The sequence below is a fragment of the Haemaphysalis longicornis genome, unplaced genomic scaffold, assembly GCF_048455015.1.
Source record: "Haemaphysalis longicornis isolate Haplotype H1 unplaced genomic scaffold, Haemaphysalis longicornis Haplotype H1 scaffold_2, whole genome shotgun sequence".
In the NCBI taxonomy this organism is placed as follows: Eukaryota; Metazoa; Arthropoda; class Arachnida; order Ixodida; family Ixodidae; genus Haemaphysalis; species Haemaphysalis longicornis.
The window spans coordinates 133868692-133895525 of NW_027526295.1; the positions used below are offsets into that span (position 1 = coordinate 133868692).

At 48.6% G+C, this 26834-nt stretch overlaps 1 protein-coding gene across 1 annotated transcript in view; it reads right to left on the reverse strand.

The window, feature by feature from the left end:
* The window catches only part of LOC144167395 (4-pyridoxate dehydrogenase-like), a 61564-nt gene extending 52426 nt beyond the window's left edge, over window positions 1–9138 (reverse strand). Inside the window, exon 1 of the mRNA XM_077696667.1 lies at window positions 8825–9138. Coding sequence (XP_077552793.1) covers window positions 8825–9011 — 187 coding nt within the window. The 5' untranslated portion in view covers window positions 9012–9138. The remainder of the gene's footprint in view (window positions 1–8824) is intronic.
* Window positions 9139–26834: the final 17696 nt, after the last annotated feature.

Below are 26834 nucleotides of genomic sequence, written 5' to 3' on the forward strand. Positions count from 1 at the left end.
TTCAGTCATCGTCTTGTCTTGTTTCAGTCGATAAGCTCAAGCCTCAACGCCTTAACGAACTCTTCAGCGTCGTGCGTGGTTTAAACTAGCGGACACTGTTCGCGCAGTTACGTGACTGTGTTTGCAAGGCGCTGTGTCAGCCGCGTGCGGCGTGGTAATGGCGGCAAACGTGAAGAAACGAACGTCACTAACGTTTGCGACCAAGCTGGAAATCATCCGCCGCGTCGAAAAGGAGAGCAGAAGTGCAGCGTAGCCGCAGCGTACAATATACCGCGGAGTACGTTGAGCACGCTGCTCAAGACGAAAGGTGACATCAAGGCGAAAGCGGGACAAAGCCAGCACTACGGTGCACGCCGTGTTCGGAAACCAGCCTTCCAAGACGTCGAAAGATCGCTCCACAGGTGGTTCCTGGACGCCAGAGCCAGAAACATTCCCGTGTCGGGGCCTATGCCCCAGCACAAAGCGAAGGAGTTCGCATTCATCCACCAAGCCGAAGGCTTTGCCGCAAGCAGTGGATGGCTGCAACGGTTTAAAGCTCGCTACCAGATCGTCGGCAAGACGGTTTCTGGCGTAAGCGAGGACGCCAACGACGATAGCATTAAGAAATGGCTAGACGAAGAATGGCCGGGCGTTCTCGCAAAATACGACCCAAAGAAAATATTCAATGCAGACGAGACAGGTTTGTTCTGGCAGATGCTCCCACGACAAACGCTCGACACCCGAAGGGAAAAGTGTCATGGCGACAAACACAACAAAGCCCGCATAACAGTCCTCTTGGGCGCCAACATGGAAGGCAGCACAAAACTGCGGCCCTTTGTCATCGGCAAGTTGAAGACGGCGCACTGCATGCGCAACCGCTCCGACATTCCTGTCACGTACGCGTGGAACAGGAAGTCGTGGATGATGCGCGACGTCTTCGAAAAATGGCTCAAGGATTGGGACACGCAGCTTGTGGAACAGAGGCGCAAGGCGTGCCTCCTCGTCGACAATTGCTCGGCACACCACACGGACGTGCCGCTCAAGAACATAGAGCTCAAGTTCTTGCCGCCGAACACTACATCAAAACTACAGCCATTGGACCAGGGTATAATTCGGGCGTTCAAGGCGATCTACAAGCGAAGACTGCTCCAAAAGTTGCTCCTCAAGCTGGGAATGGGCCAAGACCTCAAGATCGACCTTTTAACTGCCATTTAAATGCTCACAGGTGCGTGGGATGACGTAAAGTAGGAGACAATCATCAGCTGCTTTAGGCACGCTCGGTTCGTCGTCGGTGCCGAGGAATCATCCGAGGAAGATGAAACGTCTGAGGATTTCGAAGAACCTGTGCTCGAAGAGACGTGGAGCGACTTCTCACGTTTTGTGGGTGCTGTGCCAGAGAGCATGACCATCAACGATTTCGTCGGCGATGATGAAACGGGGACAACGGGTGAACTAACCGACGTGGAAATCGCCGCGGAGGTCACCTGCGAGCTGACTTCAGAGGCGGTGAATGGCGAACCTGGCCCTTCGACCACTGAGGACTCCGCTCCGCTCCCAACTGCGGGCGAAGCTGTGGCCGCTGTGGAACTTTTACGCCGCTACTTCGGCGGAATGGAAGGTAGTGGTCTCGCGTTCGTGGACTCTGGAAACCATGGAGCAGGCTGTGGTACGACATGCAGTCAACTCGAAGAAACAGTCAATGCTGCTGCAGTTTTTTTCCCCTGGGAATAAACAGTTCACTTTAACGCTTCATGTGAGTAGTCATTCTTGTCGTTGCCTTTTTAGGGATTGAATCGCGCTGCATTTTGACGCGTTTCTGATCAAATTTTATATATCGAATTTCGGTTATATCGAACTATTTCACGGTTCGCGCACTGTTCGATATAACGAGGTTTGACACGTCTAGCCAAGCTGCTCTTTCAAACGGCTACAGATTTTAAGGGCACATTGTGATTACGGTGTTGGAGGTCACTATTTCTGAAAATTTGAAAAATGCCACCATGGGGAGAGTGAAAAGCGGTAAAATAGGATTTCAGATATTAATTTTTTACCACCCGCCATTTGAGATATGGAACTGGTTTTTGTTGAGATAGGCAACTTACTCACGTATCTCAACATTGTTCTACACCACGTTTCAATTACACCCTCCCAATAGAGGCAAGTAGGATTTCGGGAAAACACTGTGTTTTTACACATTTGTAAATAACTACACAGCCAGTTGATATCTCTCATTCGTTTTTTCTGGAAAATGCTGCCCATTTAATTGCCCAAAAATCAATTTCAGGATTTTGTCCTAACGTGCGGACAAGAAGCTCAGCGAGATTTTTCAATCTGCATGCCTTTGGACGTAAAATTCACTTGAGTTTTCCCGCGATCGCATACCGCTCGCCATCTGTTGGCACCTTCGGCAACTACGCGCCTCCAGTAGGAGCCGGTGTCATCTATACCTATAAAAAGAAGTGCCCGACTGACTAACTGACTGACTGACTGACTGACTCATCAACGCCCAGCCAAAACTGTTAGACCTAGAGACTTGAAATTTCACGAGTTTATTTGCGTCATTGCGTAGGTGTTCACTAAGGCGGGTTTTTTTTACAAATTGCCCTCCTAACCGAAGAAAAGGGCAAAATTGTGGTTTCGCGAATTCGTGATTTTCTCGGTTCCCCATTCAGATATCCAAGCGCTTTTTGCTGATATAAGTAGTGTAAAAGGAAGAGGAAGAGGTCGACGAGGAGCCGGGCAGCAGCCAGAGGAGGAGGAAGAAGAGGAGGTGAAAGGACGAGAATCCGACTGTTGTTTGTCTACTTAGTGAACTCGACCCAATAAAGGGAAACGTTACATTTGGCGCAGCCGACTATTCCGCACAATGTGGGTGTTGTTCAATCTGACCCAGCGTGAAGATGGTCTTCTGGTGGTCAACGGTTACCAAGAGGACGGGGATGATGCGACCGTGATCCTCCCAGAAAAGGTCAGCACACCTGACTTCATAACTTTCCTTGCCACGAAAGCTAAACTGACGCAAGAAGAGTTAGCGTTGAAGAGTAACATCAAGGTGAACATGCGCATCGCTGATTTTAAAGCTTGGATGATTAAGCCAAGTGAATCAGTGAACGCAAGGTCAGACCATCCAGAGGGACTCACGCGTATCATGGAACACCTTGTGCGTTTGCAAGAACAACAACTTCAGCAGCAACAGCAATTTATGTCTTTCATGGAATTGAGTCGTTATCCGTCCCGGTACAGACAGGAAGTTAAGCCTGATTGTTTTGATGGTACCACCTCAAGTTCAGCGGCATGGATTCAGTTCTACGAATACGCGTGCTCCAACAATTACTGGATAACAGACTCTGCTCGGATAAATAACCTACGAGTATACCTTTCGGGGAACGCGAAGAAGTGGTATGAATGGCGGATGGCAGGGAACGCTGACAAGCCCTGGGCCGACTGGCGAGCCAGCTTCATCCACGCATTTGACTTGAACCCCGTTGAGCGTTGGGATCAGGCCATTTTCTTCAAACATAAGGAGGGGACGTTGGTGGATTACTTCTACGAGAAGCGAAGACTCCTGCAGCTTGCCGATCCTAATCTCCCCGAGTCGTTTATTGTACCACTCATCATCCATGGTATGACGAAAGCCGTTCAACGCCAGGTTCTTCCAAGGGCTCCTACCACAGCGGAAGGACTCCTCCATGCGGTGAGGGACGTCTGTGTCGACCTTCTGCCACCAATAGGCAAGACCCGACAGTACGACACTGCTCGGAATGCCCTACCATCGCTCGGCACGCCTAGTGGTGGTCATCAGCCAAAAAACGAATAAAAGAGTGTGATCGGTCCCACCCAAAGACCCCAAGCGAGACTGTATACTTAATTAAATCTGAATCCATTTTGCTGTATGCACCAATGTATGTCAGCGGGCGAGTAGAAAACGTTTTAGTGGACACAGGAGCATCAGCATCATGAGTACAGGACGTGCCTCGCCAGATGACATATTTCCTGGTAGGGTTGTCCAGGTACATGGCTACGATTGCACTGCTAGGGTGCTTGATACATGGACGCGCGTCGAAGTCAAGTGCCAAGGAAGTAAAGTGCTCATAGAAGCATTACAATAGACGACGCGAAGTTTAATTTCATCCTAACCCGTCCTGACATGAAGAGATTGAGGCTCAACCTTTCTTGGAAGGATGAGGTGCTTGTTGACCATCCCACTGAGACGATATGCGCGGAGACAAAGCCGTCCATCAGGCTGGTCACGAATAGCGAGAACGTCTGTTCACAATATGCGGAACTTTTGTGTGTAGGCACTTATCCGCCAGCCGCAGCAGTCATGGAAGTGCCGTTTCAACTGCGCGTTATAACGGCTGTACGAAAAAAGTATATGGCATGTCCTACAAAAAAAGGAGGTGGCTAAAAACTGAACTGCAAAGTCTGCTGGAGTATCGTATTATCCGACCTTCCGTATCAACATTTGCGTCACCTATCACAACGGTTCTCAAGGACGATGGTACATATAGACTGTGCACAGACTACAGGCTTGTGAATCGCCAGACTGACCTGTTCCCGTACCCAATGCCAAGAATAGACGACATCATCAATGAAACCGGTGGTTGCTCTTGGTTCTCTCGAGTCGATCTGTGTAAAGGGTATTGGCAAGTACCACTTCAGGAGGAATAGAAGCACTTCACTGCATTCGTGACTACTTTTGGTACATATGAGTACAACAGACTCCCCTTCGGATGGAAGAATTCTGGAGCATGGTTCCAGAAAATGATGGACACCATCCTACAAGAGCTCATTGGACAATTTCGTGGAGTGTACGTCGACGACATAATAATCTATTCCAGGAGCAGAGATGAGCACATATCACATCTCTCACAGGTGCTAGACGCCCTTAGTAAAGCTAAACTGAAGATTAATTTCAAGAACAATGAGTTTGTTAAAAATTCTGTCGTCTTTCTGGGAAGAGTTTTTGATGGCAATACAAAAAGCACGAAAGTGGAATCCGTCAAGCGAACTTTATAGCTATGCAAGCCCCATGATGTGCATTCTCTACGCGTCTTCCTAGGACTCGCCGGCAACTTCAGGGCATTCATCAAGGATTGCGCCACTAAGTCGAAATGCGTCACAGCATTGACGCAGAAGGATGTTCCCTTTGAATGGACCAAGGAATGCGGCAGCGCATATCACGAGCTTACAAATATAATATCGTCGGACCCAGTGTTGACCCTCCCAGTATTCACCAAACCGTTCGAACTGACCACAGATGCATCGCATTACGGAGCAGGGGCGATTTTGTACCAAAGGGATGATAAGGAATCACCGAAAAGACAGCTCAGGGCCGTTGGTTATTATTCTTACACATTTACCAAGGCAGAGATTAATTACTCTATGACGGAAAAAGAGGCCCTGGTGGTAGTAATGGCGCTACGTTACTTCTGAACGTACTTGGAGGGCCGACGCTTCAGATTATTCACAGACAATCAAGCCTTGACCTATATACTGAATTTGTCCCATCCAAAAGGGCGGCTGGCCAGGTGGGTAAGTGAACTGCAGCAGTTCGCATTTGACATTGCCCACAGACCAGGTGACAAGCTACTGGACGCCGATGCCATGCCACGACTCTACATACCTGCCCCACGTGATGATCACCATGTGAGCGCGCTCTTATGGGATGGCACAGAGGCGATGGCGCTGAAAGATGGTCGTTTACAGGTACCGAAGAGTAGTATACCAAACCTCTTGGCTCTTTACCATGATTCACCTCACTCTGGTGGACATGACGGATTTTGGCGCACATACTATAAAATCAAGCAAAGATGTCATTGGAATACCATGAAGCAAGACATCTCTGAATACGTACGGACCTGTCACCAGTGTCAAATCAGCAAGGCCAAGTTCAAACCCAGAGGTAGTGCAATGATCATCGCAGAACATTCCAAAGAACCATTCGCCACGATCCACCTTAATTTCGCAGAGCTCAGAAAAAAAGGCGAGGGAAGAGGCAGCACGCAAGCGTTCTACTGGCAATGGATCAGCGCACGCGGATGGTCGCGTGTAAAGCCGGAAAAGAAGATGCAAGTAGCGTCATCTCTCTTTTGAACTGGGATATGTTTAAGGACACCAAAACAATTGTGGCCGACAACGAACCAGCCTTTCGGAGCGAGCAGTTGAAGAATTGGGCTCTCCAGCGCAATGTGAAGCCGTGTTTCTCAGCGCCGTACCACCCTGAAGCCAACGGGTTAGCTGAGAGAGCTATACGTGACATCAAGCAGTTCATTTCCCTCTATCCAGATTTCAAAGGGGGCTGTAACTGTGCTCTAGAAGCCGCTGTTGCACACCACAACCACTCGCACACAGAAGCTTTAGTATGCAGTCCATACTTTGCATATCATGGGAAATCTGAGTGGCTGCATGCCGATCACCTCCTAGAGATTACCGATTCAGTAGTACTCCGTGAACAAGAAAGGTGCAAGAGAGAAAATGAAAGATACCGGATCACAATGAAGAAGCATTACGACCGTCTTCACACGGGCAAGGTTCCGGAAATTAACGTTGGGGATTATGTCCTTGTCCGGAAAGGCCTGCAGGGTTCAAAGGCCCATTTCTCAGGGCCCTACATGGTTGTGAAGACTGCTCGCAAACAAGGAATTTTGAAGTACATCTGCTACAATGGACCAAATAACATCGTGGAAGCTGTGTCTATGTGCAACGTAGTGCCGTATCAGCCCAGGAGGGTTGACAACAGAGGGGCGACCTGTGTAACAGGGAGAGGAATAGGTCGACGAGGAGCCGGGCAGCAGCCAGAGGGGGAGGAAGAAGAGGAGGTGAAATGACGAGAACCGGACTGTTGTTTGTCTACTTAGTGAACTCGACCCAATAAAGGGGAACGTTACAAGTAGCCCTTAAAAATACCTAAAAAGTAATTTTGGATTTCGCCCTAACCTACACCAGCGAGTTGATTCCACATTCCGGAACTAAAATGGTGTTTCTAAAGATTCTCTAATAAATCTTTCACCGATTCAGTAATCGAACTGATTTTTGCTAGAATACGTTACTCATTCACATGCACAGAACTGTTTTGAAGGATTTCGCTCTGCGACGCCGCTAAAAGGGTCAAATTGTTTTTTTCAGATCTATGACACGGCTGATGAGCCAGAAAGGCCTGACAGGTTATGTACACGCCTAGCAAAACTGTTCTATCAAACGGCTACAGATTGCAAGGGCACATTCTGATTACGGTGTTGGAGGTCAATATATCTTAAAATTTTAAAAATTGCACCATGGAGAGAGTGAAAAGCGGTAAAATAGTTTCTCAGATATTAATTTTTTTTACCGCGTGCTATCTGAGATATAGAACTGGTTTTTGTTGAGATAGGCAACTTACTCACGTATCTCAACAGTGTTATACAACATTTTTCAATGACACCCTCCTAATAGAGGCAAGCGGGATTTCGGGAACACACTGTGGTTTTACACTTTCGTAAATAACCACACAGCCAGTTGATATCTCCCATTCGTTTTTTCGTGAAAATGCTGCACTTTTAGTTGCCCAAAACACCCTTTCAGGATTTTTTCCTAACATGCGGATAAGAAGGCCAGCGAGATTTTTTAATCTGCATCCTTTTGGACGTAAAATTCAGTTGAGTTTTCCCGCGTTCGCTTAGCGGTCGCCATCTGTTGACACCTTCGCCAACTACGCGTCTCCCGTAGGAGCAGGTGTCATATGTCATAAATGTAAAAGGGAAGATGTACCACTAAAAAGCGCAAAAGTTAGCCGTCGGTCGGCATCTGCTGGGACTTCGTACAACCTCGCGCCTCTCGTAGGGAGCCCTTGTTACTTATAATAAAACTTTACCGATGAGCATCGTTCATATTTCTGGGATAGCTCTTCCTACGAGGAAGAATACCCCTCACTCAGCCGGCCTCCATCATGTGTTCCCAGCGCAATCTCATGCCGAATTCAAGTTGTGTTTACAACCTGGCACTCTTCCTCATATCATATTAAGAGTGCAAGCAGACCAAGCTCCTCCTTCTTCCATCCACTTTTCCAAACCTTGAGCTAACTAACCTTGTGACTAACAGTGATCTGGATGTCCAGACAATACTTCCTCCAGAGCGAAGGCTGCCCACTCATCACATGGCTTTCTGAAATTGGGAACCACTCTCACTTCGCCGGCTGAATAAAACCTTTTTCACTCACTGACCCATTCGCTCAAACGCGCCATCTTGGTGTAATTTGTTAAGCGAGAGTTGGAGTAAAACACGAGTACCAGTCGTTTCACATTACCACGACGCGCCTGCAGTAGGAGCCTATGTACTGACAGCAGGCAGGCGCTCCCGAGTGTGTACCACTTCCCAATGAAGTAGCCTAATATGGCGACTAACAAATGCCAATTGCTGTCCTTTTTATAATGGCCCACCCGGGCACCGCCGGGTACTACTGCTAGTATGTCATAAGTCATAGCTGGTAAGTCTCCTGTCCATTTTCTGTTTTCATCGTTATATAGCTTATTTGAGTGAGCTTTACGTTAAAATTGGTGACGGCGTCGCTCTAACAACAAAATTTTCCGAATGAACCAAACAGGTCTTTTGTCTTCATGGCCCCTTTAAGCGAAGCACCATCAGTAAATTGAACATTCAATGGTAAGGTCCTTTTGCTCCACGTCTTTCTCGGTACTTACGGAGATCTGGGGATGGGCAAGAATAAGGTGTGGGACGGTTGCACTGGGACTGAACTTTGACAAGTGAGCGTAACATGACCATCAAAAACTGCAGAGGGTGTCCTAGCTTTCTCAGCGCCATTTCCCGGTGGGCCATCTCGGCTAAGTATTCCTCCAAAGCCTAGGACCCTCATCGACAACGTAGTCGTACTCGTGCCGCAGATCTCCCAGCTCCAAGTCCAGGGGAGAAGGCAAGTCCGTGAAGGGAACGTGCACCAACAGGTTTATCAGAGCCGTCAGGATTGCGATCACGTTCAGCGGTGCTGCTCCCTGACCCCATGGCGCCGGCCTGAGAGCGTCGATTTCGAAGCTCATAATTTGCTTGCTCGGACTTGTTTGCTCCCAAACTTGAAATTGCTCTCGTGTGACAAAGGATTCCCAGGCTGTTCAAAAGCTATGATAAGTATCCGGGACACGAACAGAGGTAGACAAAGGCCGGCTCTTTAAGCGCTGCTGCTGCATCAGTAGTGTGCTCGTAAAATGTTCTCTCTCTCTCTCTCGCTCTTTGTCTCTCTCTTCTCACAGCAACCAGCGAAGGTTCAGGGGAAAGAGTGTGTGCGATAACTGAATAAAAAAACAAGCTGAATCGACAGAAAAACAGCAAAACCAAGGCAGTCCGGAAACACGCAGCGATCTAGTCTCTAAAACAAGAGAAAAAAATGACAGCAACCATTCCGACCGATGCCATTCGCCTACGCTAGGTGTGCGACAACTATTGCACAAGCTATTTGCGCCGGCAAGAGCTCCCTCCCTCTCTTTCAGGCTTCCGCTCGCATATCCACCTTTACAGCCCCATTCGCGAGTAGGTTAAGGGATTGACATTTCTAATATTTTTATTCCTTTTTTAGCGTGTTGCCTTTATGGCGGGAGTGATTTCCACGATGCGACGAAAGTGATTATATTTCACCATACAATGTTCGGCTGTGCTGTTGGCAGAATATCAGTGTAACAAACGTTCATACTTAAATCATTGATTAAAGTTGCTCACGAAAAAAACTTCTATTTAAAATTCTACGCATGACTCGCAATGCGTTACATTCCAAATGCTTGTATACGAGCTTCAAGGAACTCCGCAGGAGCTACAAGACAGCTACTCAATGGATAGGTTTTATCCTATCCGCTATCCGGCAGCTTCAGAGGCGGTAAATTCTTCGGTGCCTAGAGGGATGGCACTACCTGTGAACGAAGAATATACCGCAGTTTTTTGGACAAGTAGGACGAGGAGGTGGAGGAGGAGGAAGAGGAGAAGGAGAAGGAGGAGGACGAGGATATGGACGAAAAGAAAGACTGAGAGGTTCTGGTTGGTCCAGGCGTAAAGCCCGTTTTTCTAGTCGGCACTGGGGAAGGAGTATTGAGGGGATGAAGAGAGGGCAGGCGAAATGGGGGGATGAGAGCGGGGACGCGCACGCATTTTAGTCCCTTCGTGCGCACTATAGTCGTTCATCTAAACTTGTGTCCTTGAAAGAACGTAGAAGGGCCTTTGTTGCGTTCTGCGAAGTCGATGGATGGGATCGACGTCCTATGATGGTGTCCGCTGTGGAAGGTTGGTTGTCCAATCGGCTGAGTTCAACGGCCAACACGTGTCTCTACGATGAATACTGCCGGCAACGACAAAGAACATTCTCGATTGCCTTTTCAAAACCACAGACGTCACCGTGGGGGCTGCTGGATATCCCGATGATGAAGGAGTAGGCGTTCAGGAACACCACTCCCAAGCACAGTCTACAAAGTATATTAGGCTGTGATCGAGACAGCCCACAAGGAAGACGGCGCTAAAGTAGAGGGTGCTGGTTGTGGAGGCGCGGGAGCGCAAAGTCCAGTGTATCCCACTGACTAATGACGGCCTTGCGAGTGAACTGATGAAGCAGCCAAGCGGCATCGGTCCTTGAGAGCGGACGCAAGATGGGGCCGTCACGGTCATGGCCTGCCCGGACAGCTGCATCCACCAAAAAATTGCCGGTGACTCCACAGGGACTTGGAAAGCCGCTGAAACAAAATATTATGGCCCATTATGATAATCTGGTGAAATAATTCTTCAATTTCTCTCACCAGTTGGTGGAAAGGACCGTAGCGCAGGGCTGCTCGTACAATTTGCAGTGCGCCTTCGCAATAAAACAAAAATAGACAACTTTATTGGGAGCAGCTGCAATGATGTATGGCAGAGCCCCACGAATGGCTGTAAGTTCAGTAGCCGTCGGGCTTGTGGTATCGGCAACAAGGAATCGAATTTTGGTCAATTCCCGTGGTATGAGCACCGCACCTGCCGAGCTCGAGGATGCGACAGAATCATCTGTGTAGGCATATGCTTCCGGTCATTTTGTTGCTCGCGCACTGACTGCAATGAAAGGTGTTTGAGGGCCAGCGGTGGCACGTGGGCCTTCTTTCCAATGCAAGGAATTTGGAGACGAATCTTGATGGTTGCCAGGTACCACAATGGAGATAACGGTGGGACCTCAAACGTGTACTTCCATGGCACTTTTGTCCTGTGCTCTGGGATAATCGCTGTAAATGAATGAAATCTGGAAATGCGGGCAATGACGGTGAGTTTCTTGTGAGAAAGTCACATGTGCGCTCCATGACATATCCCTGTCGATGACCACGCCAAAGAATTTGTGATTCCCGGAGTGAGGTACCCAGGTCCCATTGATTGTTATGGGATATCTGGACATGTGTTTGCGGATAAATGCAAGCACCTTGCACTTGTCCTTCGAAATTCTCAGTCCTTGCTCAAACATTGGCTGCTTTTCGAAGTCGAGCTCGCTGCTGAGGTCGATTGACAACTGAAGCCCCGAGGCAGATGTCATTGGAATAAATGGATACACGGTCATTTTTCGGGAAAGCGTGTACATGCCCGATTGAAGTTTGGAGTCGATTACGTAAAACGCAGCAGCCGACCAACTCTGCAACTTACACGTTACTTCTATACTCGTGCAAACCATGCTGGTCTAGGATTTTCTTGTTGGCAGAAGCTGCGACACGCAGGTACATCTGCATCTACATCTTGTGATCTGGTATCGCTCCTACCTCACACCGTTAGCATCTTTAGCCCTATCTGTCTTCTTCAGTATCCATCTCTGGTGCCAAGCTCAATTCCTTCGGCGCTACTCCTCTTACCCGAATTTCACCTGGGGTAAGACACACAGGGAAAAGCGCGATGATGATAATAAGAAGACACTAAGGCTACCGCATTTACTACATCTCAAGAGGTGCTTAGGTGTCATCGTACTTTTTTGTGTGTGAAGTAGGAGAATAGGAATGTATGGGTCCTCCCTGAGAAATTTACGCACCTTAAAGAGGGTCGTAAACAGAAAATGTATTTGCCTTTTTTTTAATTTTAGCTGATTGAGCAACCTTCTAAGAACATAAATCCAAAATCGTTTCACAATTCATCGCTTCTGGAATTTAGGAGACGCCTTCAAAATGTTTGTTTGAGGCGCATCGCAAGCGACCATACGATATGGTCGGTGGGCAGCGCAACTAGCGGTGACGCCATTTTAAGAACATTTAAAAGCTGACTGGCAGTTCGGCCATGTCGGCTAGTCGTATCAGTGGTCAGACATCTCCCGTTCAGTTGCGGCTGAATTTCATCATGGCGACGATATTGTAGCTGTATCTGATTCTTTGCGAGCTCGCTCTACGCTGACGTGTTGTGCAGACCATAGCGTTTAATACTATTATATACTAGAGAGCAATCTGGCGCCACTGTCTAGGGGAGCCATGCTTCAGCGAGCATTCCGTCATGTACCTGGCAGGCGCGTTCCAATTGTCCTTAGCATGGCACATAAACAGGCTGAAGCGTTGGCTCTGGCTGCTAAAAAGCAACAATATTACTGTAAAAGGCTCATTACATTTGTTTTGTTATAAGAAACGTGATCCTCCAAAAAGATATAATTCGTCATTGATTATTTTCAAGCTTCATATACGATGAACAAGAAAAAACTGTTACCCTTTTTCGTTGATTTTGGCTTTGAGACAAACAAGAAGCCATATCCCTAGCTTAGCCAAGTAGGCGAGGAATGTCGCTAGCGGCAATGGCGTCGCCCACGGCGCCCCGCGACTGCAGCTACAAATTTCCCTCTAATATATATTAGTATGAAACTCTATGGTGCAGACAAGGGTGAGCTATGATTGGCTTCACTTGAGGAGGAAACTTCGGTGAAACCGTAACTGCATTTTTTACCTATTTTCCGATATCGTGCAACGAATCCACTATGTTTGTTTGTTCATAGTTTGTTTATCAAGGTTCCACAGTTCTAAATACCGATACGACACGCTTTTTTTCGAAATCTCTTCACGACCCCTCTAAAGAATCACAGGTTGAATAAGTTAAGTTTAAGTTAGATGACTTGACCATCATGCTCTTTGTGTCGCTGAGGTGACCACGATAATCCCTTAAGCGAGGTGTAGCCTTCAGCGAATAAAGAACAACTGCTGGGTGACTAGTATGAATCTTAACACAACAACACATTGATAGGTGTACTAAACGTTAATATTTCAGAGTGATGTTTTTATACTCAACCCTCGTGAGCATTAATTGCGATTTTCTCTGATCATTTACTCGTCACTGCTTTTGGTTTTTCTTGAAGCCAAATACAATTGTGGCTTAGATCTCGCAGAGTTTGACCTCCCTTTCGGAGGTACTTGCACGTGGGACGCAGAATTTCGTATTTTAAATGGTATTTATCCGCTGCCTGTTCTGTAAACACGTGGTGTTTTTAAAGCACCACGTATCCGCGCGAAACCAATGCGGACTCAAAGCAGAAAAGAAACTAATTTGTACAATTCAAAGGGCATTCCACGCTGCACATACGCAATTGTTACGAGCTAGGCGCTTTGTGCACGAGACAGGTGGGCAAATTCTTATCGTCACCGCTGTCGGTGTAAAAGGGCGAAGGCCGGCGCAGAATGCACGACGTCGAAGGAATAAAATGCTGTTTTGGATCAAGGTAGCGGTCGAGCCAACTGCCGTACTGTCAGCAAATTCTAACACGCGTACACGTACCGCTATGCACTTATTTGGGGCGGTAGTTGGTCTGTTAATTTCGCTTTAAAATATTCTCCAAATGTTGGCAAAGTAAACGAGAGCCTATGTGGTCTACTGGTGACCTTTTCACTATTACGCAATAGTTCTGCCGCGACCTCGTGTAGGTGGGTATTTGCATTCCAAGGTGCCGTTATACTCGCAGTTTCCAACTCAGCGGTTTCCAGGCCACCACTAAAAGAGAAAATTCACCTTTATTTACCTCATTCGGGTTCACTTTCTTTTCATGGCACAGACTGCCAGCATTTGTTGCTTGCTGCTTCAACATGATAGATGTACCATTTCATTCTTCCTCTGAAGAAATAAAGACGAATAATGAACAAGTTACAAGTTTATTCTTTCAATTCTAGCAGCAAACAGGCGTATTAAAAACGAAATGAAATCAAACTCGCTTAATTGCAACATTGCTGCTGCTTATGAGTCGGAACGCGATAAAAAGGCCTATTATTGGCTTTACGGGCAATGTTTTCCCGCATTTTGCAGAAAATCTAGAGAAATCATTTAAACCGTGCAGTCAACGGGAATACTACTCGCTGTTTTACATGCGGTGTTTAGATTTCGAGGCCACGCCGGCCTCATTTTTCCCCCGTGCTGTGCACATGCTCCCCCGGTGACCTAGATCGGTTCGCAGAAAAATGCTTGTTAACAAATTGGCTTCATGCTACCTTCGAAGGCACAAACGCGAAAGAACGAGCACAGGCGCTCACACACGCGCCCACAGACACGCACACGCATCGGTTTGTTGCGGCCGTCATGTTATTTAGAGGCAGGTGAAACGCCGGTGTTTATCTTGCAGCAAAATCTCAGACTACGTCTCTTCACTGCACCACCTCACTCTGCCTTTTTATCACTCCTTAGCTCCTCCCTGTTTAAATTAATTATGTTTATCCACTGCGCATTTATCCCATTATATTTTTTACAAACTCAATACTGACAAATCATTCTACATTGATTTAGATTAGGCGCCGTTTGACCTTACATTTTCTTGGGCCATAAGCTTTCACATACTACAAGGGCTACTACAGTCAAAGTCAAGTCAACGGGGACCACAAGACAAAGTCAATGGGGACCACAAGAAACTTCGAGGTAACCGAACTTACGATTAAACAAAGAGCCCGAGGACAGAATTCTTGCACGTCCACAGCACGTCTCCGTTCTCCATTTTGTTCAGAATATTGACTATCACTTTTAAGTCGAGAAAGAGATAGAGTAAACTTCATTCAGGATCAGGCGGTGCTGATCTGAACAGCCCTGCAGGGTTCAAGCGCCGTCTTGGTGTGGTTTACCAGAAGGGGCTGGTCAGAAAAGGAGGCAGCCTGAGTCAGTCACGTGGGACCCAGAAAGATGCGCCGCTTTCTTTCTGGTATAGACTGCGGCTATTTCGGAAAAAGCACCGGTGCGTCCGCAAAGTTCGTGGTTGGCCCTGGAAAAGCTTCCTCAGCAGTTGCAAGGTGGTGGTTCAGTCCTATCTAAGTTAAGGGATGTGTAATCTGTACAGGACGTGTAGGGTGTCTGGGTGTGCCAGACGAAGTAGTGTGCCTTGACTGTTAGGTCATGGTAAGGAATAAGAAACTCTCTTGCATTCAGTTTTAACTGCTTAAGTATTTTCGGAATAGGCTAGATCTCCGCATGAGGAATGCCAGGTGCGAGGATTTTCACCTTACGGGCGAGCCACTTGGCGCTTTCATTTCCATGTATTCCGGTGCTCATATGATGTCGTATGTATGTTTATAACTTCTTTGTCCTTTGTTACTGTGATTTGCATAATTTTCCTGCACGCTTCCTTTTAGTTCATGAATACGATAACTTGCATAGCCTGTGTGCTTGAATGTTGTGGAAATTTTTCGTTGCGGAAACATATGGCTCTGGCCATAGCCTGATCCTACATGTCTGCTGCTGTGGAGAAGGTGTCCATATTACGAGCAGCTAGAACGGATCGGCGTAGATTCCGATTCCCGACCACTATGCTTCAGGTGACCCCGCCTCTTTCCGCTTACGCTCACATCAACATAATGCATTGCCTGTCTAGGGCCCGTTCGTTCACATAACTTATTATTGAAGGTTGTGTGTTGCCTCCTCTCATTATTTTGTTGAGGGCCATGTTTCTAGGCAATGGTACAAGTCTTACGTTTTGTCTTGTCCCAGTGGTCACGTGGGTTCACGTAGCCATGAAAGGGCCGAGGCAAGGCTTAGAGAGAGCTGTATACAATCCATCTGCCTTCTGAGGATGCATGGAGGCTTTGAGACTTGTAAGATTAACAGTTGTTTTTTCGTCTATGGTGTGACACGTGCCTGTTTTCTCTAACGAGCGTACCACACGGGTTCCATGATAGTTGAGAATTATCCCTAAAATCGAAGCCTGCAGCGTCCACGACCCCAACGGCACGCATGGCGCTGTGCGCTGCAAAGAAGGTTCAGCAGTTCAGAGAGGTCCGTCAGCGAGGTGGGCACCCGCTGCGTGATACAGCCGCTTTATCAACTGTGGCCGTGCCTCAGCCGTGATGGCGCTGGCATCAGTAGAAGACACGATAGTATTTTCGCGTTAGAAAATTTGGAACTTTATCACGAAATGACGGTCATCGAGATGATTTTATGAAGAAATAACTTTCCGCCAACCGATATAATGAGTTTCGGCTCCAAATTATTGAGCAGTTACTTCCATTGGAAAAAATGCAGAATTACCGGTACCAGGATATCACTTCTAAGCGACCAAAAATTGCCCCAACTTCAATGACCGAACGTCGAAAACGCTGATATTCAAAGCGAAGCTGTCTGGCGTTTCCCAACCGCAATGTTAAGCTTCATACAACTTCTCAAAGCCAGCAGATCGATTCCCGCTCGTGGGAATTTATTTTGCCATTCTGCTCACGCCGTCTACTCGAAACTCTTGTTACTTTTCAACTTTGAAGACTGACTGCCATGAGGAGGGGCGCGATCGCTTTTTGTTTTTTTGCGGTATATTTTATTGGCCAATCCCCTGAGGCCAATACCCCCTGAGGCCAATCCCCTGAGGGGGGGATAGAGTCGGGCGACCGTTGTCTGAGAAATTCGGATCTTAGTCTTTCAAGTTATCGGCGGAGTACCTGCCACTACTACCGAAAGGTCAGTGAAGTGCTCGTGCATCACCACGGAGCACGTTTATCGACCTAGGTGCTCTCCATTTCCAAGGCGAAGCTGAGATCTTCAACCGTGGGAAGGTTAGGCCTAGAAGGTGCTGGCACCGCTGCATCCTGTAGTAAGGCAGCGCTATCTAGCCAATTCAGTTCAGCGTGGCAGTCGCAGTCCAATATGCACCACTGATGTAGTCCTAAAGAGGAAGCTACGAGATGCGCTGTGCACGCAGGAGTCGCCGTCAAGCGTAGGAGATCAACTGATGACACTGAACGTGCCGCTAAACTGCAAGCATCTTGGACAGCACGATAACCCATGCCGGAGGATGACGGGCCATGGGAACTAGCTACCACGCGTGCACACCGCCGAGCTAAACTCAAGGAGAATGGGAACGCAACAACCACTACTAAACACCAGGAACGTGAGCTGCTCGGCACTCATGTGATCCGCAATTAACCTTCAGGGAGATGCGACATGTCCAAACTTGATCCTGCCGAGCTCCAGGAGATCATCCATTGAATGGCTGAAGACCCGCAGCTAGCCAAATACTTGGTACTTAGGCTGAGTAGGTCGTCCAACGCACTGATTGTGCCAACTTGCGACATAAAGCAAGCGGTGCGTATCCTGCGTATCCAGAAGCTGCCGCTGTCATCACGGCCGCACTTGCCTCTTATATCTCACCAAGTTCCAGCGAGCGGTATGTCACGTGGAGTAATTTACGGCTGCAGGCCCTGTGAAACATCCAAAACGTTGATGAAAGCTCTTGGCGCTGATATGGAAGAAATTGTTGCTGCGCGCCCGATGGGGCGCCGCGGGACCATACTTATAACGTTTGCGTCGCCATGCCCACCAAGAGAAGTCTTTTATTGGAGTTTTCGTCGCATAGTCCGTCAATACGAGCAGCGTGCTTTGGTTTGTCTTCGATGCCATCGCCCAGGTCACAAAGCAGCAACCTGCCCCGCAGGTGCTGCCGTGTGTGTAAAGTGTGGTAAGCAGCATGGCGAAACGCCGGATGGTTGTTCGAGTAACAAGGAGAAGTACTGCGTGCGTTGTAAGCATGTCGGTCACCTCGCTATCGAGCCTGAGTGCCCCGCGAAAGCGAATTACCAGAAAAATTGCAAGAAATGCGAATTATCCAGAACAGCTACCTACTCCAGTGGCCGGTCAAAGTACCAACATCACACAGGGCGAAACCTTCCCAGAGTGGACTCAGCGAGCGCAACTCCAGTGAAATACTCCGTGGGTACAGTTTGCACAGAAGAAAATGCGGAATCAAACGACGAAGTGCTTGCGACTTACGACAGAGAATGCACGGACATGGAGCAGCGATGCAGAGATTTGCAGCGTGAACGGCAACATAAGCGTGCTGCTTTTGAGGAACGGCTGATTCAACTTCAGCAACAAATAGGTCAGCTCCATATTGGATACAGCCATTGGGAAGAGGATCAAGAAAACCTCCTGCTCACTGCCCAAGATAAAGCGGCTGAGGTTCACCGCAAACGGGGCGAATATGTGGAGCATTGCAAACTTGATGCCCAGCGTTAACATCCGGACATCTCCCTTCAAGTGAAACCGAGCATACAACCGGCAAGCAGTGCATCCCAAACCCAACCACCCAACCACCAGAATTCCCAGGTGATTCATTCCATTCCTGTGGCTACAGAGCAATGGTATCAGCTTGCAACTACAGTTACAACGAATAATACAACGGTAGGGGAGCCTCCCCCTTGGGTGGACCGACTTCTAAAGGCGCAACAACAATTACATGAGCAGCAACTCAACCATATAGTTCAGCAGATTACGCAGCTCATAGCACAAAGCATTCCTCAATGCGTAATACAGCAAGCGACGACTACCACGACACCAGTTCCACAACATGCCACAGAGATCAACCAGCAGGCATCAAATGCAACTATCCAGTAAAGCATCCACAGAGGGCACACCTCCGGACCTACTACAGTGGAATTGCCGCTCTCTTCGACAGTGTGCAGCCGAGCTCAATGAGCTCTTCCGTAGTGTCGGTAGGCCCATCGCACTCCTGTTGAAAGAAACTCGGGGAGATACACCTGGTATTTCCGGATAAAAAGGCTATTTCCAACCCACTATTGAACATCGTGTGCCCAGAACTCAACAACAATCAAACAAGGGTGAGGCACAAGCGGCTGTGTTTGTGCGCCAGGATACTCCCCAAGCGCAAATCGATACTGCTCAATACTTCAGTAGCTTCCAAGAGATCCTGGGTGCACGTTTATACATTGGAAGAAAGACTATGCTCATTGCGTCGTATTACGCGCGTCCTGAGCCCAGCTGCTGCCGCCGCGGGTCTCAAGGGGGCAATGTCGGGTACCAGTGGATGCTCGACATGAGAAAACAGTACCCAGCATACCGCTTCCTTGTGGCAGGAGATCTTAACGTACACCACCCAGACTGGGGATACAGTACGGCGGACGCACGTGGCAACAAACTTCAGGAGACTACTGAAGCAGCCCGCCTTACACTCATCAATGACTTGGAATACCCTACGAGGAGCGGACTTCACGCGAGACAGCGCGATACCACCGTAGATCTCACTTGGGCAGATCATTGCGTCGTTAAAGAGTGGCGCTGCGGAGCAGATGCAATGAGCTCCGACCACTACCCCATATGGCTGCAGTTAAACGCCCGAAGTCTCCGACAGTCCAAGCGTACTACACAAACAGTCGATTGGGATGCCTTCCGCGCTGCTATGGCTGAATATGAAAGCACTCTTTCCATCACTCAAAAGTTGAAGCGCGCAGTTCAGGACTCTACACGCGTAATCCAAGTGAGTGAAGACATGCCGGTACCGGACAAACACCTTGTCAATCTCCGGAATACGAGGGAACAACTATGCATTCAGTACTTGAACAATGGAAGGCTGTTTAAAGATCTTCTCAGGGTACGAAAAAAGGCGGCTGAGGCTCGACGGTACGCCAAACGACTAGCGCGATCGCGGTGGCTCGACCACTGCGCCTCCTTTAGTGAAAAGACTGGTTCAACCAAGCTATGGCACACATATCGTACCCTGATAGGGAAGGCCAAAGCCGCGCATATGGGGCGCAATATTTGCCTGGCAACCAGCCTTTCTTCCGCAGAATTTGAGGAGGAGGCCGCTCGCACATTTTCCCGCAACCCAGCATTCCCCCGGCACCGACTACGTATCAATGGCAACCACCAGAGAATGATGAGGCCCAAAATGCGCCGTTCACTCCACAGGAAATGGCAATAGCTCTGGGGGCAATCAACGTGCGGAGCGCGCCCGGTAAAGACGGGATTACATGGCGCATGCTTCAAAACTTGGATGAAGACGCCAAAATGCAGTTTTTGTCGGAGTTAAACGCTGTGTGGATGTCCGGTGAGCTGCCATTTGACTGGGAGATAGTCTACCCCATTCCCAAGGCAGGAAAAAAGATGAATAACATCAACAACATGAGGCACATCTCCTTGAACTCTACACTTTGCAAACTTCTTGAGCGCATGGGTTTCACCAGCTTAACCTACATTCTTGAGCACGCTGGCGCAGAACCGTACTATGAAGCAGGGCAAACTGGATTTCGACAGCCTGCTTCTCCTCCGCAACTTGATCGGCAAGAAGCGCCGACATGGAACGAAGATCCCCGCCGTGATCGTGGCAGTCGACCTCAAAAAGGCTTCCGACACCGTCCGCCACAGTGCCATTATTGGAGCTCTCCAGTACTGTGGTGCGGGTACGCGCGTAATTCATTTTGTTAAAAGCTTTTTAAATGGCCGCACGTTTGAAATTAAAACGGAGCTAAACCAACCCCGCGTCTTCACCAATACAACTGGTGTACCGCAAGGACCCATCCTCTCGCCCACGCTGTTAAACCTAATGATTCGGAAGATTGCAAAACAACATCGCAACATACCACAACTGCAGCACTCAATGTACGCTGATGATATAACTATCTGGGTTGACCCTCGATGCACTACGCTGAACACGCAGCACGTCATCGACACAATTCAGCTCAGACTTGATACCATTGACAGGTGCCTGCCTCCGACTGGAATGAGTCCGTCCCCACAAAATACAAAATACCTCGTCATTGGAGGGCTTGACCATCTGCAGGCACAAATACACTTAACGCTGAATGGTCAACCCATCGAGCGTGCTGCCTACAGGTGGCTCCGGATACTTGACGTGCCACTCCACGAAGACGGAGGGGCCAGTGAAGGGATCCGGCAAATCACATGTGTTTGGAAGCAGCAGCATCATATCATCAAGAGAATTGGAGGCCGCTTCAGCGGGGCAACAACGCAGGTCCTGCGCACACTTACACAGGCCGTCCTGACTTCCAAGGCGTGCTACGGTGCTCCATGCTTTGCCCTCACGAAGACGCAGTATGACCGACTGGAGACATTACACCGCGAAAGCCTCAGAGTAATTACTGGTTTACCTCGGCACACCCGCGTGGAAGAACTCTATCGCTATTCCCAGCTGCCCCCCCTACGCGCTATCATAACGGAGAGGGTCGAAGGCCACAACAGGAGGCGCGCCGCAACCTGCGCGGGGCAGCTTGTCGAAAAATTGGCTTCCGATCAGAGCGATTCGCTTTTCCCACAACTGCCGGCTGTTCTAGCCCCTTCGGAAGATGTCTTGGTTCGTGTGCCAAAGCCTCTATGTCGCCTACGTAGCCGAAACCATAACCACCATGAGTGCGCCGCTGTTGCTGCACGCGCAGACCTCCGAACCGGCGCCATCTTTACAACAGCAGTCCTAAATGAAACAACATTGCGCGCTTCACTTTCCTGTATTGAGGGCCAAATGCCCATTTCCCGCACAATTCAATTTCTTCGCCCTCCAAGCCCATGTCAGACCCGTCTTGCGGCAGTTCTTCTCTCTGCGGAGCACATTTAGGAAACTTACGGCGCCGGTGACAACCACCAGTTTACAATATTTACGGACAGCCCCCAAGCCCTCGATCGACTTGGCCAAACTCCATACGTCGGAACCACCTGCGACCTCATCAAGACCATTTGTAGCAGATTGCGGGACACACGCAATATAGTCGTTCGGGTAGACTGGGTCCCGGGACACGCAGGCGGCATCGGCAGCGAGACCGCTTGCGCGTGCGCCAGCGAGCACTTTGAACTCCGCTCCAACCCGGCGTTGCCCGTCCCATTTGCACAATACGACCCCGACCCCTCAGAAGCAAAGGCGGCAGCGCAACACGCGTCCAAACAGTCGTTGCGGAATTTGGTTGCACCAGACCCCGCCCCCTGCCCGTTGGATTGCCCCGTGGCGCACAGGTCCTTCTTCACAAGACACGGGCTGGTGCCGCGCTAACCGATGATGTGTTGGCCAAGTGCCGTGCGTATGTGCCAGAACGTCACCAGCATGCCGTCGAGGTTGCACAATCTGTGGCCCCAGTTACCTGCACATCTTGCTCCACAGGAGCCACGCCCACTGTACACCACATGTTGTGGGACTGTCCCGGCCTTCAAACGCTCCGTTTACAGTATCTTCCGCCCGGCGTCCAGCGGCTTCTGGAATGGACAACCCCGCTACAACCCGCCACTGCAAGGCAGATGCTGCTTTCTCTGTGGGAGTTCGCACGCTCCTCAGGCGTCGACCGCCGAATGTAACATTTAAACTCTCTCCCCCCCCCCCCCCCCCCCACCTTCCTTTCTTCTCCATGCTGAACGACGCGTCCACCTTCTGTAATAAAGTTTTGTTATGTTATTACTTGCTACCGCAAAAGCAAAAGAGCCACTCCTTTATTTTAATTATATTAAAAATTTAAATATCACTTTTATGGATGTCTTGCCTCAAATAAGCTTATTTTTTTCTTTTTGCTCAACAACGTTTACAAGTGTAAATAATACCGCCATATTTAGCACTTCAGAAACAGTTTGGCTGTATAAGCCTCTCGTTCAAGCTTTCTTTTGACTTGCTGCATGCATGCTTCGAGCTTGCACTCTCCCTCGGGAGGCTATGCCCTCTCTAAATCACTGCGATCGCGTTGCCACATTTCGTCCCATGAAAGCGTCGGCTAAGAACATCTCCGCTGTTAATATTTTTATTACGTGACTTGTGATTATCGATAGTCGACTCTACTCTTGAGGGGAATGCCAAGAATGCACTCTCCAGCAGATAGAACAGCCCTTCCGCCCCCTGTTAGTTAGTTGTGGTAGTGAGGAACGAGATGACTAGGGCTGGGAGTGGTATCTTTATCACCTTCATCATTCTCCTCCACCACGTCAGTTTGGAGTGGCTCATCGCTTCCCCCGAATGTTGAGATTTCAAACCCAACTTCAAATCAAACTACTGCTCTACCGTGCATTGATATACTCCATTCTGCAATACTGCAGCTTAGCTTGGCGTATGACAAGAATCATTAACTTAAAAAACTACACCTGCTTCAAAAGAAAGCTATTCAATGCATTTCAAATATACCCTTTCTTTCGTCCACCAGCCAGCTTTTTCTGAAATATGACATTCTTCCTGTGTTTTCATTATATAATTACCGGGTACTAATAACGTATAGGTCGTTCACTAATAAAAATAAGGACTTCATTACATGGCTGTCAAAATTGACAGGAAAAAAGGGGCCGCCACCTGCTCCTTACAATGCAAATGTCGACAAAAGACGACAGTCTTTATCGACTTTTGCCAAGTAAATGCCTCCCTTTAGTTTCCCGCTCACCTCTCATGTTGTTCCTCTCGCGTTACGCTAATGCCATGGTAAAGATGCCAAAGGTTTGCCTAAATAATTTTAAATTTACCACGTTTTACTGCTCCAGGAGAAGGAGGGAGGGGGGGAACGTTTATTAGATGCGACGCATCTCTCGCTCTCGGGTATGTCCCTCCAGCGGCGTTGTCGCGGCGTCCGCACACCACCTGCGCATGCGCAAACTCTCCGTTCTTCTCGCCAACAGCTGTGTGCAACGCGCTCTCTCTGTCTCGTTATCATAACAGCTGCGCGCGCTTCGCTAACGCTTCTCTCTCGCATTTGCTCTCGCTGCGCATGCGCAACTCTCCTCCGTTCGTCTCCTCTCCTTCAAGTGCTGAATATAAAGCGGTGAGCACGCTGCGCCGGTTCAGTCAAGTGCGTTCGCTTGACTGCGCCTGACTTTGCTTGTGCTTCGCTTGAGGACGACGACTCCGTTGCTTCTTCCGATGTAGTGCGATGGAAGCAACAGTCCCGTCAGCGAGTGGTTTGACACAATCGAGTACCAGCGTCAATCCAAACGCTGATGGCAACTCTCACATGTCGCGTATGCATGTGCATGAAAAGTAAAATTACGCCCATCTTCCCGCGTATGAGAACACCCGCATGTGATGGAATGCATCATACGCGTTCACAACACGTTTACGCGATTTAGAGAATCAACCCAATGGAAACGCCAATTGACCCCCCCCCCCCCCCCCGATGCGTCGCATCACATCAGGGTTCCCTCGCGGGAAGATGGGCGTAATTGTTATATTTTTCAGCGTTTGGGCGGCACTCCACCGAGGGCTCGTGGCCGGGTGTCTCGATGTCAACGCTGCCGTACGGCGGAGACGCACGTGAACCGAGGCGCCCTACTTCAACGTTGATAGAACCACGTTGCCCTATTCCACGTGCGTTCCAAGCAGAACGTGGAATCTATCTAGTGGAACATTTCGTAACTGTTGCTGGTTTATTCCTTAAAACGGCGCCAGAAGCTTTAGTGGCGCAGGCGACAGCAGGCGACGGTGGAGTGTTTTTTTTCTGCAGTTGATGAAGTGTTTAATTTCGCAAAAATCAAGCATGTATGATTTTTTTATAAAGGAACGCTACAGATATCACTTCCGTATTAATTTTATGTCTTATATTTGCGTAATGTCTTTTTCTCCTTGAAATATGTGGACAAGTATGAACATTACACCGGACTTAGACGGGTAGATTTAGCTGGGACTATATAACACTTGTTTTACTTTGGCCGGGTGGCTGAATCGAGTTACAGACAGACAGACAGACAAACAGACATAGAGACAGACCACAATTTCTGGATTTAAGTAGCGCAAGAGAGGCTATCGAATTTGAAAGTTAAACTCGCCCGACAAGGCACGCAGAGAAATGGTTTGTACCTACTTCCCAGATCACTTATGACACACAATGGCTAACCTATAGTTTGCCGGTCCTGCTTAACAGGCTGAACTTAGAAAAGTTTGATATAACTTACCATGCTGACTCGCGTATTAGACTGCATTGCCAGCAATTGTGCAGCACCGTTTGAGATAACGTGCTCTTTAGACATCAGTGTGCTTCTTGGATTTCTCAGAATGATTTTTTATTCTGATGCTCAATACCTTTTTTGTTGCAGAGAAAGCCCGTGAACTTTTTTTTAAAAGCAAGAGTGTTTAATACGCCTGTATGTGTATATGCCTTTGACATTTTGTGGGAAACTTTATGTATTATCAAAAAAAAAACAGTTTCATGCAGTTCTGCTTACGATATGTATAATAAATTTTTTGGTTACGTTGGCTGTGTTTTTCTTGATTATAGTTATTTTAATTGTTTTACCTATGACGAGTGTCGCACTGCCGACAGTCATGTCATTGTATACAAGGCTGGAGGCTCTGTTAAGCTGGATCCCCAGCTTTTAGCTCCAGGCCCCTCCTCCCCAAAGAAAATAAAGAATTGAGGTGAATTGAGCTGAATTGAATTGAATTGAATTAAATTTACTGTCCGTATTTATTGGACACATCGCACGCCAACGTCGTTCCCCACAACGTGAGGTGGCGGCGTCTCTAGAGACGTGCGCTGCACAGGCCTCACGTCCAGTACTTCGCTTTTAGAGAACACGCATCAGGCGTGGAATATTCAGTGAGCCATCGGCTTCGCAACAAAGAGGCCCCAGGTTCGCCGCCAGCCCCGCCAGATGGTGACTTGCACAAACAGAGGTCAAATCAACCCTTAAAAGCGAGGAGCTGCGCTTTCACTCTGAAACATCGGCACATGCTAGCACTTCTGAAGTCTCTGTGCGTTATAGGGCGTAGATGTCGGTGCAGCTCGAGTGCAGCTGTGGCGATAAATTTTCAGCTCTCTCGGCTTGTTTCCGTTCATACTCGCGATATGAGGTTTCCTGCCGACACGGGATGTGCTGTTTCAGTAATGCCAGAAAGCAATCCTGGCCCGACGTATATTAAAGAAAGCACTTCGCTGTCACGCCGCTTGGGTGCCCCAGTTTCTTGAATAAGGGATTCAGGAGTTTGTAGGGCGCACGTGCATAGCTACTGCCGCTGCTTGACATCAGAAAAAAAAAAACGCCACGCGTCTGCTTTCTTTAATGCAAATGTCTTCAGAAGACACTAGTCTTCGGCCGCCCCTGCCACGGAACCCCTTTATGAAAGTCTGCACCCTTCTTACACAAGGCTTCATTCCGAAACCAGCTTTGAAAGAGCTCAAATACCTTAAAGCACGATAAGGGTACACTGGGTGCCGGGGCACACACGTTTGGCAGGAAACGAAAGACTCAACCTGCTCGCCGGCGAAGCGCTTCTCCGGGCACCTGCCAACTCTGGCCAAACTCAAAATCCCGTGACCCCGGGAAAATTACAACTTAAAGAATACGCAGACAGCAAAACGGAACTTCGCTGCTCCGCACAAGAAATTGTCCAGGCAATAGCAATCCACCATAAGGCTGTCGCAAACGCAAACGCTACTCACACCACCTTCAAAGTATACATGTACAAAGGCTGTATAAACACCTCCCCGCCACTGCGTGGTGAATGCCACGTACCTATCAATCAACAGCACATGTTATGGCTATGCCCCAAGGTAGACAGAAGCATTATCCGCAGGGAGTGGCTGACTCAACTGGCCACGCTAGAAAAGCAGCTATCGCTGGCAGGCTTTGTCCAAGAGACCATAAGCACCCCGCCTTCCGGCAAGACTCCTGGAAGTCCCACCAACGAGGAAATCCAGTGGACCCCTGGAATGAGGAGGCCTTAGCCTAAAGGGCTAATAAATTTTGTCTCTCTC